The following is a 14,318-nucleotide window of genomic DNA, read 5'->3' as shown; positions in this document are numbered from 1 at the left end:
CGAAGATAGTATTGACACCTGGGTGTGGCCCTCTGTAATGGGCTTCAGAGGGGGAAAAAAGCAACCGTCTCCATCCAAAGAGAGTGCAATCAAAGCTTTTAACAAAGCCAGTCTCCCTCAAGGGGTCTCGACGAGATTGTATAATAAGACTATTGAAAGTTGACTTTTCCATAAAGGTGTGGATAGTAGCATACGTGATACTTGGGCATGAAGACCACCACTCTGAGCTTCCCCATTAAAAAAAAAAAAAAAAAATTCACTCCCACCTCTGGATCTTCTCCTGGCAGAGGATTGCGCGTGGCTGGTGAGAAAAATCATGCCCCCTCTATCTAACGACAACAATAGCTGAACGCGAATTGTGATGGATTCTTTGATTGGTCAATCCCACACTCCGAGTATGTGCTACTCCGTAGGTACGCACCACTTTTCTAGAATACCCACAGCAACTCTTGAGTGTGCACTCCATATGCCTTGCATTTGGGTTTGGGATGTACGGCGTGAATCGGTGCCTGCTGCTTGGCATTCAGTGAGCAATAGGGGGCGCAACAAACCTGTCGCCAAGCTTTGCAGGGAAGCATTTTAATTTTGCTACACTTAACCCTCGTCGGAGAAAATTGGCTTTCCCGCAGGGCATATTCGAGTGACTGACGCTATCAGTGAGAACACTAAAGCGTCGCTTTAAAAGGCATTCTGAATGGGTTCTTGGATGTCATCCAGCGGTGTTGTTGACTGACAATCAATGCCCTCACATTTTGCAACACTGTCATGTAGTCGCAAACTGGTGATGTTATATGACTCGGCTTCTCTCGCGCCTAATTTCGATTGGTCAGTCTTCCACACCTGTACTGCTCATCTCCGATGCTCCAGAATCTATGAGTGTTCAGTCCGCAATACGGGTCACTGACCTGGAGTAGCGGGTGGACAGTGAATTGAACGTACAATATGTGTCCACCGACCAACAAGTTTCAGGAATTCACAAATCCTGTGCCAGTCTGTGATACTAGTGTGGTTATAATTTTGGATGTGCCAGTTCGCGGTTCCGATTCAATTTGCATGATGCAGTGATCACTGTCAAGCGGTTCCAGCATATTTTTCCACGCGGACTTGCACAGTCCTCTAACTTCTGTAAGGTTGGGGAATGTAATGTATGGCTTGTGCAGCTTACAAGACCCACAGTTAGCTCCAGTGATGGCTTTCCTCACGCTGGGTGAAAATTCCCTTAAAACGCTCCTTTCAAGCATAGTGTTTCCCTGTTTCAGTTCTATAGAATCCAGCAATTAAGACCTGGCAGTCCCGGAAGCGCAAATGCCAGGTTTTCTAAATCCTCCCGGAGACTCTGAAATTTTGATGTTTCTTTTTTGTATGATTATACGACCGAAACAGAAATCTCCTGAAAACGCACCCGTGTTTCGCCAAATCTTTCTCCAAGTATGGCCACATTGCGCCGGAGCTACCTGACACTCCAATTGAAACCTACACCGATTGACATCATTATCAGTGAAGAGCTTGAAAAGCGCAATCGGCCAAGCGCAGAAGTTGAATCGGCCAGTACCACAGCAACGCTGAATGTGTGAGGCAGTTCAGCACAACAGAAAAAATCGCACCCTGTTCTGAGCGTGCATGCCTGACAACCCTTGGTCACATTGTTTTGGCGAAGTGTCGGAGTTGGCGAACAAGGGTGGCGTCAGCCACGTAGAAGATTTAACACGTGAACAGTAGTGTAGGTGGCTACAGTAAAGCCCGCTTATATCGAACACGGATATATCGAATTATTGCCTATATCGAACCAATTCTGGTAAAAATGACATGCATTGAAGACTTTTTATATCGAACGCGATTTTGCTCACAACGGATATATCAAACTCTCCCGCGCGGGATTTTTCGCTCTCCTTAGGCATGCGGCAGGCTTTCCCGCAATACATTGGCGCGCAGCGGTGTTGCGGGTGTCGCTTGCGACTCCTGCGCAAGCTCGGGCGCGTCCAAACCGGCCGTGGCAGAGTGGACCAGCTCCATGCATGCATGCCGTGGGAGCCGGAAGCGCCACATTGAACGCTTCGGGCTGCGGTGTCACCGAACTTCAAGTCCGTGCCACTTGCTGCCTGCACTTGCTCAGTTCACTGGGTTCGCCGTTATTCGCTTGTATCCATGCTTGTCTCCGCTCTGTCGAAGACGCCGAGGGCTCGGTACCGCTTCCGAGCACGAGCAAAGCCGTCACTGCCGTGGCCCTGCTAGGCGATACTGCAGTGCCATTGAGGGCAGCGGTCTTGCGCTTGTCGACTGGAGGAGCAAGCAGTCACCAGCAACGCGTTGCGCTCCAAGAAGCAGGCTACACTCACGCAGTTCTTTCGCCCCAATAAATGATTGTTTTCTTTCTGAGAAAATGACATATAAATAGTGAACTGCAGGGTGGTAAGGGTTCAGCGTTAGCTAGTGACTCCGCCGGCAAGATTGCCCTCATGTAAGTTTTTTTTTTTTTTTGCTTCACTTTCTATATTGAACTTTTGCTATATCGAACTATTTTACAATCCTTGCGCTGTTCGATATAAGCGGACTTTACTGTAGTAGTTCGGAGACAGTTTGGTTCCTGGTGGTGGTAGTGGTGATGTTTATTAATGGGCGGACCTAGCCTTGCAACTAAATTAAAAAAAAAAAAAGGAACGGTATCAGGTTGGCTAGCACCCAGCGATTGCAGGAGGTGAATTCTAGTGCAGTATCTCCGTTGTAGCTACTACTAGCGTAGCGCAAAGGCCAAGCACTGCTAATCAGTAATCACTGTGACTTTCGAAAAGTTCTTCCCATCTAGGTGGGGTGGGAGGGGAGTTAAGGGTTGAAATTTCGAGTTCGGTGATGAACTGATGGACCAAGTGGCTCCTCGCTTGGCTGGGATAGGTTGCCTGGTTTGCCGGTGGGATCGAGATCTAGGAGAGTGTGGCAGCAAAGGGGACCGAATGGCTGTCGAATTGTCCCACTTATCGCCATACGGTCTTCATGTGGCACCCTTGACCCCTCTTTTTTCACCCCCCCAGGAAACACGAACAAAGGCAGCACACTTTCCCGCATAAATTTATTGAGGCACACAGTGAACATCCAACCGGGCACCTGCTAAAGAAGGGGACACTGAAATGAATTGGTCCAACTCCTATTTGTGGTCGCACTGTAGTGTTCCACTCATGCATATCTTCATCTCGCAACACAGTGCAAGTCCAGAGCCTCAGTTCTACTTGTAAGGCTCGGAAGGAGATTAAACACCACGGGCCATTCATGGCCACCAAACCAATCAGCACCTAGTGCAGCACTGACATCGCACTGATTCTTGGTATTGTTAGACGGTAATAATGTCATCCTTCGAATTTTCGGTCTTCACCTATTTACCGTTTAATACCGACTTTTTCTTTGTGCAGGTGCAGATTACACTGGTTAGAACTGCTCACAGCAGTTCGCTAAACTCCATGTTTGCATATGCGTGGGTCACCCGTCGCCATACAGCACGTGATAATTTCTTCCCGAAAGGAATTAGACCTCAAATTCCTCTGACTTACCAGAGAACTTTTGCCTACAAAAGTGATGTACACCAGCTTTTTGGAGGCACATTCTGGAGCAACACAACTCTAGGCACCTCACACATAGCAAATGAGAAAGCTACTGGAATGCTGGCGTGCAGTTCGGACCACTTGTGAAAAAGCTACACTGCAACTTTTAGCAAACATGATGCTTTTTATTTTGAAAATCATACACTGCAGGGCCTCTTGAAATGCCAAGCTTGCCAAAAATTGATGTTGTTGGCAAAGTTCTTAGAGAAAAGCAGTCTGCAAGCTGACCATAAAACAGACAATGAAGCCGCTAATGCAGCTAGGCAACTTGTTGCAATGTGACAAGTGGCACAAAGATGCAACAGTGATGGGACATTCCACTTCGGGAGTTTAAATCAAAACTACCAAGTGAAAATACTAAAAGTACAATACGTCGCTCGTGGGGCAATTTTGCACAATAATTTCCCTTCTAATGTGGCTGCAGCATCTTCCGCATTGGTTAAAGAAAGAGAATGAATCATGACTAAGACCACAGAGTTAGATAAAGAGGAGCGCCGACTGTGGCCCAGAAAAAAAATCGTTTGCGAGGGACGATAATGTCCCCGTGCCACCGGGCGCCCAGCTTTCACACTGCTCTCTTCCTCTTTCGCACCCTTCTCGTCGTTGTGCCTTTGTACATTGCTCTCCCCTCGCTCACTCTCCCCAGCGGCTTGTTGGCTTTCACCTCGACATCTGTCTTCTAGCATGTCAAACTATGCGCGCTATCACGAGACGCGTGCGGAATCTAAATCACAGTCGCAACCGCAACGAGCGGTGGGGTAATCGCACGCCGCCGCACATGTGAGGATCGCTTTGTGAAAGCGTTTAGTCACAAATAATCAATGCGAGCTGAGAAATATCGGCCTAACCCAGCAGGTCTAAGATGCAATCATACGACGACGATTTCGGAAAAACCAAACAAGAAATGAGCCAAAGTAACATCGCACACTACAACATGCACTCTAGCCTGATTTGGCTTATGGTAAAGCGATGCAGAGCAAAAACTGCCCATTTTTGGCGTGCCCACTGCTGCGTGCTTAACCATTTATGCTTCTTCTGCACACAAATAACATTTACGAGGGTCGTCCATAGTCTCCATATGCGTGCGGCAAGAATGCATAGATTTCCACGCAAGAAATTTATGGCTGTTACCTCACATGAATATGGAAAGGCGCTGTCAGCGTGATTAGGTGACCAAAGAATTCCAAACGCTTCGTTTTAACTTGCATAGTAACTTACGGCCCGATGTTCACTCACTGTGCAGTCGTGTAATCTTGTCGATCCAACCAGTCAATAGCGCCAGCTGCATTGCTGAGCAATGTGTTCTGATGACCTGGCTTGTGAAAATAAGGTTGCTCTAGAATAAAGAGCCAAGCCGGATAATGACCTTTATTTTCTCATAAGAAGTGCCTGAGTATATTTTAAAATTAAATTTAATTTAAATTAAATTTAGTTTTAAGAAAATTGTCACATGCTGAAATCTACACCTGTCGCCATCTTATTAATGGTGGCATCGACAGAAGTCTGCCCCCTGCATGTTGTATCTGCATGTAGTAATTAACAGCTGGACAACCAGTTGACGGGTCGCAAGTGCTCAGATGTTAAAGAGGCAGGGGGAGGGGGCAAGTGATGTGTCGAAAATGCGTGGAACATATTGGTACTATGTGGAGCCGCGATACAGAAAGATTTCTCAAAGTGTCCCCCCGCGTGCCCCTGCCGTGGTTGTTTCGGAAATTTTTACAACCAGTCTGAATTGATGAAAGAAGCAGCTGTTCAAGCAATTCAAATACTATAGTTAAGGTGATTTGAAACTTCGTGTTGCCTTCAAAAGCACCTAGCCGCAATCATCACTTTTCAAGCAGCACTCGCATTTTACGTGCACTCTTCAGCAAGGAACAAGCTGCTTTCGACTATTTGGATGTATTTCTCAGGAGTGCATTGCACTATACAGTAGTGTGGTATGCAGTACGCATAATTAAATGTGCACTGTTGTATGCAGTTCCAAAATAGAAAAAAAGAAAAAGGTCGGGGCTGTAACCCCGCGCGATACGAGCAAAGATACTGCAACAATCGAGCACATGAGCTGATTGATTAGCATTCATACTGATTTTCAGCTAGTAAGTTTATTTTACAAATGACGAAAAAGTATACGGCACTATTAAAGTCGCTATTTGTCAGGACTAGTTGGCTTCTGTGGGCTCTTGTAATATATGTAGATCACAACCGAATTTATATTCACCAATTAACCGACGTAGTCCTATTCGTGGCACGCAGTCTGGAAAAGGTAGCGTTTCTCTAGCAGCCAGATATCTGGATGTGGTTGTTTTCCCACCCTGCAAACCAACCCTGTAGGTATCTTTGCCGCACAACAACTTCATTCCGTCAAGTACCGGTTACCCAGGAGGTTCTGTTGAACAAGCTCATCAAGTCGTGTGTAGTAGGCCCGCAACAGATGTGAAGCTGGGCCAAAACATGCCCAAAACGAACCGCTGCCGAAGCAGACGACAAATTCAGCCAGAATGCGCCTTGCCATCGTGCCCGGCGGGGTGAGCAGGCTTTGGTGCACGGGGAATGCTGGGTAATAGTAGTGCCCATTGACAGCGCCATCTACAATGTGCTCCACAAGTTGGGGACATTAAAAGCCCTTCTGAGATGGCCAAATCGGCACTCCTGTTTATATCTTACATGACCATGACCATAAATGTCCTGGCTTTGTGTCTTAATTCGTTCAGATGGCTGTCCAACGTGTCTGTCATTAGCGACCACCAAAGGCAAAAGTTTTTGGTATCCTAGTACGATGGCCAGGTAGCTCATTTAAACCGATCATTCACTGTTTAAACCGATGCCCAGTGCAATTTTCGAGGACCATAAGTGTGCGCTCAAAGTCATCTAGTATAATCATGGCACGTCCAGCCCGCCAGCTATACAGTTTGAGTGATGGCTCAGGAGCCCTTTCCTGCTTCAACGGCACTTCGCAAACTCCGTCAAGTTTAATGAACACCGGTGCTGCTTATTACTGCATACATCAAAAAGAAACCGGGCCCCATCATCCTTGAATTCAAATGGGCACCAATCTTAACGACCACTGAGATGCTGTCGACAAGGCAGAGGTGATTTCATACCCTGCGCCATTTTGTTCCCTAGTGCAACATCGTGTGCATATTCAATACGATTACTTAGAGCCTGTAGCAAATTAAAAATCTCATCACCAGCTGCCTTCTCCGAGAGCACTGCCCTGTTGTACCAGCAGGAGTTTCTGGCTCCTCCATCACCCCCACCACGACACACAAACAGACGAGCGTGCCATAGGTGCCTCACCTGACCAGGTCCATGCCCAGCAGCCGCTCAGTCCTGTCGTCGGGCCCGTTGAGGTGAGTGAAGACGGCCTCATTGCCCACACACACTCCATGCTCGTTGGCCCCCATCTCGGCGCCCCACATCCACGCTGGCTTGCTCAGCATCACCGCGCACGTCTCGGGCACCTGGTCCACCTCGATGTAGGTGCACTGAAAGATATCAGGCACATGATGCACGGGGGGGGGTCACACAACAGGCAGGTACGTGCAACTTAAAGCCCCTCCATCACGACCACTGCGGATGGGAGCAGTATGGAGGGGCTCTAGTGCAACCTGCACTGGCTAAGGTGGATACCCCTCCGGTCAATCCCTCTTAGGTGAATGCCCTTGATAACTTCCAGGTGGCACCTGATACGTCACATTGTTATTAGTAAAGGTGGAACACCGCAGGTTGTGACATCTGGTGAATAGCTGGCTGCAAGCTCCTTAAAACCAACATGAGCAGTGCCCAGCAACAAATAACCAACAGGAGAGTACACTGATTTGATTAAATGAGCTGTACCTTCCACACACACAAAGGTACAAATAAACATATGAGAGAAAGTTACAAAGGCACTGAACTGAGAAGCATGCACTGCGCATGCACCTATCTAAGTGCTCACTTAGAAATTATTATGTCCAACCAATTTTTATACTTCTGGATGGCGGAGGCCATGACAAGTAGGAGAAGACCGGCTTATCCAGCGTCACATTCCCTGGCACACCCTTCGGCAAACCTCTGAAGGGAAAGCTCACAGGTCCTAAACCGACCTCACTAAACATCTCCCAAAAGGCGACAGGCAATGTGGGGTACAAAAGAACTCCGTAGTCTTCCTCTGAAACGACCTCGTACCTGCAGCTTGGCAGATTCGCCGTGCTGAGTCCTGGGCACGTACACCACCTCCTGCACTTCCCCGGACGGCCGGTCAGAGTTCTTGCCAAAGACGATGCAGTCGTTGCGCGTGGCTGGCGGCAGGGCCACAAAGGTGTCGCACGACGTTGGTCGTCGGCTCTCGCGAACAGACTCTGCATCAAAGTGAGCGGGAGCAGTCCAACACACCACTGAGCACCTACGAGACACTTGGCATACCTCATTCCGGCAGAAGACACGGATATAGACAAGCAGAAACTACGAGGCTTTCTCCACATTTCAAACCTCCCTCTTCCTGACCTTCAGAGGCATGACATTTCCAGCAACAGCGCTAGACAACAACCAAGCACGCAGCATCGATGATGATTTTGGGTTTAATGGCGCAAGGCCGACAAAGGCAAAGAGCGCCATGACAATGATGAAAGAGATGAGAAAGATTTGTAAAGGAGCCACTAGTTTAAAAAACTTTACTCAGGGGGTTGGTGTATAGGGCCATAATTAAAGCATAGTGAGTATACTAAGATAAATGGTGTATAGGGTCATATTAAAACAGTGAGTGCAAGCACCTAAGGTGTAAAGTCTCAGGTTCCACCACTGTTTTAAAACACATAATGAACACAGGTGAGGTTACGGTCTATATGATATGTATTTTAAAAAGTCTACATCTGCTAGGTAACTAAAAACTTTTTTGTATGGGAACATTGGATGGTCTGATAAAAATAGTGAAGGGTGCAACGGAATGTTATATGTGTAAGCTTCATTAAAATGACGTTTCCTTTCAATGATGCACATGTCACACTCAATAAGCATATGAAGGACAGAAAGCTGACCCCCACATCGATGGCACTGTGGCTTGTTTGCGTCTGTTAAAAGGTATGAGTGTGTGATGTGTGTGTGGCCAATTCTAAGTCTGCATAAGGCCACTTCTATTGATCTGCATGTTTCTCAGAGGGAGGTTTTTCAATTTTAGGTTTAATGACATGTAATTTGTTGCTTATTTCTTTATCCCACTGTTGTTGCCAGTGCTCTCGTAGCTTCCTCCTCACATAAGGTTTGAGGTCTTCATATGGAACCAGCTTAATATCTATGCTTTCACGAAGGGCAGCAGCTGCAGCACTTTGGTCAGCGGCTTCATTTCCAGCAATGCCACAGTGGCCCGGAACCCAGCACACTGTGACAGCAAGCTTGAGATTATAAGCCGAGTACAGAGCTCTTAGAACAGCATTAAAAGTTGGGTTTTTACTAGCCTTCAGAGATGAAAGCTTTGTAACAACACTCAGTGAGTCTGTGTATATAACTGAGCTCTTAATTTTGTTTTGGAGAATGTGGTTCACAGCTAGCAGGATACCATATGCCTCTGCAGTAAATATACTAGTGTTCCTGTTCATTGTTTTGGACAAAGTGAATATGGGGCCAATTGCAGCACAAGACACCGCTGCAGAAGTCTTCGAGGCATCTGCGTAGAATTCAGCTGCCTTGTATTTGTCCCTGAGTGACAGAAAGTGCTGAGTAATAACAAAGTTTGGCACATTTTTCTTTTGCAGTTCTCTGAAAGACATGTCACACTGAATTGGGCGAATGTCCCACGGAGCAACGAACTCATGAATGGAGGTGCAGTAAACTTACACTGCCAAAGGGAAGGGTGGTGCTATGGATGGTCGATTTTCAAAAAGTTTATTATTAGTGTTATTTTTCATAATTGCGTTCAAAGGGTGTTCCTTCATAGAAGTAATTTTTGCAGCATACATCAGAGCTGTGTAAGTGCGCTGGTACTCCAAGCACCACTGATTAGATTCAACGTGAAGGGATGGAATGAAGCTTGTTCGATATGCACCTGTTGCCAAGCGAAGCCCCAAGTTGTATACTGGGTTCAACATTTTCAGTGCTGTTGTGGTTGCAGACTGGTATACAATGCATCCATAGTCAATTCTTGACCTTACTAGGCTATTTAGAAGTGAAAGCAGACACTTTGTGTCCATTCCCCATGACTGATGCGATAGTACCTTTAAAATGTTCATCGTTTTCAGGCATTTCGTTTTTAGTAATTTAATATGCAGTATAAATGTGAGTTTGTGGTCAAGTAAAATACCCAGAAACTTGTGTTCATTTTTTACTGGTATGGGCTGACCTTGTAATGTAATACAAGGAGGGGAATGGACACCACGCCGCCTGGAAAATACCACAACAGCACTTTTATCAGCATTAAACATAAACCCGTTCTTGTCAGCCCATGTAACCAGTCCGTTGACTCTTAATTGGATTTGGCGTTCACATATCGATAAATTACAGGACTTAAAACTAACTTGAATGTCATCAACATAAGTGGAGTATGAGACAGTTCGTGGGAGAACATTTTTTAGCGAACTCATTTTAACAAGAAAAAGTGCGCAGCTCAGCACTCCCCCCTGGGGTACACCATTTTCTTGAACAAAGGTTCTAGACAGCACATTACCCACACGAACATGAAATGTGCGATCAGAGAGATAGTCCTTAATAACGTTGAGCATATTACCAGTAAGGCCAAATGACTGCAAATCTAGCAATATACCGTATCGCCATGTTCTATCATACGCCTTCTCCATGTCAAAGAACACAGAGAAGCAGTGTTGCTTATGGATGAAGGTGTCTTTCACATATGATTCAAATGCAACCAGGCTATCTATAGTTGACCTTCCACACCTGAAGCCTGTCTGATTTTTGTCTAACAGACCATTAAACTCGAGACATCCGACAGATGGCGACGAGTGTACTGGCCAGTAGGAAGCCGCAGTGAAACATGCCCCTCGCGAGGGGCACGATCAAATGCAGAGCATTTCCGGGGGCGCACGACGTTAAGTAGTTTGCTTTACGTTAATGTTGCTACACTTGTGGCAACTGCTGACGAGAGAGCGCTCGTCAGCAGTAATTTGAATGAGTCAACGATATAAGGCGCGTATATAGCTTCCGATTCTGTGTCGGCTTTGTGGCGTAGTGGTTACAGCACAATGTACATAGCGTTCCGCCCGCAGGGTCGAGGGATCGAAACCTGGCGTCGGATAGTATTTTCTTTTTATATAGTAGGGACAACGACGGTGCGGACTACGGATGCCAACGCGGGTGACATCATGAGTTACTGAAATGCTCTGCATTTAAAAGTACAATAGTCGCCAATTTATCATTTTTTCGAGCAGCTTACATAAACAACTCGTCAAGGTGATGGGTCTGTAACTCGCAGCAAGACAGGATTCTTTTCCTTCTTTTAGAAGCGGTACAATGATAGCCTCTTTCCATGTTCTTGGAAAACGACCTGTTTGCCATATTTTGTTAAAGAGAGAGAGTATTGCATGCAGGGTTTCACTGTGTAGGTGTCTGATCATGTCATAGCTGATTCGGTCAGCTCCAGGGGCGGACTTACCACATGTCGAGAGTGCACTCATCAATTCAAGCATGGTAAATGGAGCATTATATCCCTCATTCGAGCGTTGGTTCACACGAAGGGGCCGACGCTCTGCTGCCTTCTTATGCTGTAAAAATGTTTGTGTATAATGTGAAAAACTGAATACATGTTCAAAGTGTTTTCCAAGAGCATCTGCTTGATCTTTTAATGAGTTACCCACACTACTTACTAGGGGAATAGGATGACTCGTGTATCCTTTTAGCTTCTTTACTCTAGTCCAGACTTTCCTAGAATCCGTATAAGAATTTATAGATGATATAAACCTGGTCCAACTTTCGTTTTTTGCCATACGTCGTGTACGCTTCCCTTTAGCTTTTGCCTGCTTAAACTTGAGAAGGTTGTCGGCCGTGGGATAGCGGCGTAAAAGTGCCCACGCCTTGTTCTGTTCAGACCGTGCAGTTAAAATTTTGATTCTCCCGCCAAATCGCGTGTTTTAAGGACGTCGGCAATGACATCATAAGAAAGGGGTCTTCAAGCTAAACTTGGTGTGAAGTGGAGACTTGTTTACCGTTAGTCAACCTAGATGGCGCCACCATACTGCAGAGGGCAGTTTTCTGCCTTTTGTTTTTGACCGTATTTGTACCTGGCTTGTTTTTTCAGGGAGAAAATAATCGTTTCGTGAAACATGGTGTTGCTCGACAAATATGGTCCCGTAAGACGCCATTGCTTACGCCAATCGGCCAATGTCGTGTGAGACAACCCCAAAGAGCGGCATTGCTGTGCAGCTAAAACAAGCATAGTGCACGGAGTACCAACAGCAGTATGCAACGGCACTTCTATGTTTACGTGTAACTTCTACTGTTTAACCCTATATTCTGACTGCTATAAAAGGCATGTGCCCTAAATTCAAGAGCAAATAGCTCGTTCGGCAATCTTATAAGCACTTCTTTTGCCGGCCTCTGCCAATCGCAGAGCTGTCTGGTATGACATCATAGGTTCTGTTGCGGGAAATGAGGTAGTGGGTCGCATGGCCACTCCCTTTTTTCTTAACTATACAGCTTATTTGAGTGAAGTGTGTGTTAAGAATGGTGTCAGTATGATTATAATGAGGCAATCTTTCGAATGAACCAAACTTGTGTTTTGCTTGCATGGCCCCTTTAAATGCTAGTGTGCAGTTATAACATTGAAAATTATGTTTTTGTGCTGGTCCATATGATGCCACTCCTGCCCGTAACACATCCCTGTAGCCCTGTTCCTCAATACTTTCTTGCTTTTTTTTTTTTTTTTTTTGTCGGTTAAAAAAAAAAATCATGGCTGGAATAGAGCTGAGGGAGGTACTGAAACCGAGTTCTTTCACATTAAACGAAGTTGTATTTTGTCTTCACGGGTCCTTTAATATGATAGCGTCAAAAGCCTCATGCCGCAGAAAGGCTGGCATCAGTCGCAATGTAACGAGAATATCCTGACTGGTCGATATGGTGATGATGAAGTGAGTCACACCTTGTAATTTTATTTACGCTAAGAGTGGTGTTTACATGAATGTGTGACGAGCTGTGTCTTGAAAGGAGAGGAGGCAGTATAAACCCGCCTCGAGCCTGCCGAGTGTACCATTGCGTAGCAACGCAATACTCCGACGATAAGGCTCATATGTCTGTAGGAAAGTTTTCAGCGGTCGTGGAGTCTGGGGAGTGGCACTTCGAAGCCAATGTCATTATTCGTCTGCGGTGAATGGGTGCCCTGCCCATGCACAGCGCTGTGAAAGAACACAAGTGCGATAGATGCACTGCCATCTCCCACTGCAGGTGCTCTTCTGAGTTGTCGTCTTTAATGGATGCAAATGGCTTGAAGGCAGGGCGGTGCGAGAGGTAATGCACCAGAGGCAGTCTGAAAACTGAGAATGCCACCAGGGGGGTAAAGGCAATGCAGCACAAGCAGGCTGTATTGTGGACAAATAGAGGAGTGTTGTGCCATGAGGACCAGATGCATGAGGAGTGGATGAGAAGGTGATATGACCAAACCTGATAATGCTTTCATTTTCCACTCGTAAAAGTGGAGCTGAAGCCTCCCCCAAGTGCCTTTTCTTTTTTTCATTCTTGCTTTTGCAGTCATATGCACCTACTTCTGATTTCATTCAACACTAGCACAAGCAATGCAAAAAAAAAAAAAAAGAACCAATCAGGCGGTGTCAGAAGTTAATGATATCCCATAGTATAACATGAATACGCCTTTTCGGTTAAATCCGGTTAGGTCATATACGAACAGTATGCGGGAAAACAAACAGTAGCATATCCGCAAGGCAGAACTAACCGGGATAAGTGTCCTAAGTTAGACTGAATCAGGCACTGGGAGAGGAAAATGTGAGGAAAGGATGAGCTGCCCTGCCTTATTTCACCGTATTTTCGCAGTTGGCTGTACGACGGTCGTCGGTGCAGACAGCCGACCCCCGTCCACAGAGTAATGACAAAGAAAGAAACCGGTCGGGTGACCAATTGTCTGGAAAGACGCGGATACTTTTCGCGTACGTCAGAAATCTAGGGCGTTCGCCGACGAAGAAAATAAGAACCAAACACGAAAGAGTGCCGGAAAACGAAATCTGCGCCAACAAGGGAGCAAATAGCCATCAAGTTAAACCTGGCGCAGTAGTTACAACTACGATAAAACAAGAGATAACCGTGTTATACATGGCCTGCGCTAAAGAGCAGCACGGTGAAATGCATTTCACCTCCGCCAGAACTCCCGCTGCAAAGATACAGCTGTGAATGTCGACTGCCTTTAAGAATAATTCTTGTGTTTTTGTAAACAATTGTACGCTAGCTAAATTATTCTGAACTTGAGATTACAACCATATTTTCAGTTACAACGTATACACCCAAACTGTATCGATTGGTGCGGTTTCGACAGGATGAGAAAGAAAAAGAGTGGAAAAACGCATCACTGGACACGTACCCATGCTGAATGGTCCGGGCTTCTTTTTTTGATAATTACTGATACCAACAATGAGAATTGTGCAGACCACTGTTAAGATTACACGATTGCAAACTTTCAAACTCCGAAACCAAAGCAGCCGGAGTTCGCACAGCTTCAGACGGCGCACGCAGGTGGGTTCTTTCAGTTCAAAACGCGAGATGACACGCTAGACCAAAGCAAATGTAAAACTATTTTATTAA

The 14,318-nt window shown here is 46.0% G+C and overlaps 1 protein-coding gene across 4 annotated transcripts in view; it reads right to left on the bottom strand.

Annotated features, from left to right (window-relative positions):
• Positions 1–14,258, bottom strand: part of LOC144169453 (secernin-2) — a 49,889-nt gene extending 35,631 nt beyond the window's left edge. For all 4 annotated transcript variants that reach the window (XM_077698631.1, XM_077698630.1, XM_077698629.1 and 1 more), the window contains exons 1-3: positions 14,098–14,258; positions 7,758–7,930; positions 6,888–7,075 (exon numbers count right to left, since the gene is read on the bottom strand). In XM_077698631.1, the coding sequence (XP_077554757.1) occupies positions 6,888–7,075; positions 7,758–7,930; positions 14,098–14,101 (365 nt within the window). In that variant the 5' untranslated portion in view covers positions 14,102–14,258. The remainder of the gene's footprint in view (positions 1–6,887; positions 7,076–7,757; positions 7,931–14,097) is intronic.
• Positions 14,259–14,318: the final 60 nt, after the last annotated feature.

Source organism: Haemaphysalis longicornis, unplaced genomic scaffold (assembly GCF_048455015.1).
Source record: "Haemaphysalis longicornis isolate Haplotype H1 unplaced genomic scaffold, Haemaphysalis longicornis Haplotype H1 scaffold_2, whole genome shotgun sequence".
Lineage (NCBI taxonomy): Eukaryota > Metazoa > Arthropoda > Arachnida > Ixodida > Ixodidae > Haemaphysalis > Haemaphysalis longicornis.
The sequence above is the reverse complement of the archived record's forward strand: the minus strand, read 5'-3'. Positions and strand labels throughout refer to the sequence as shown.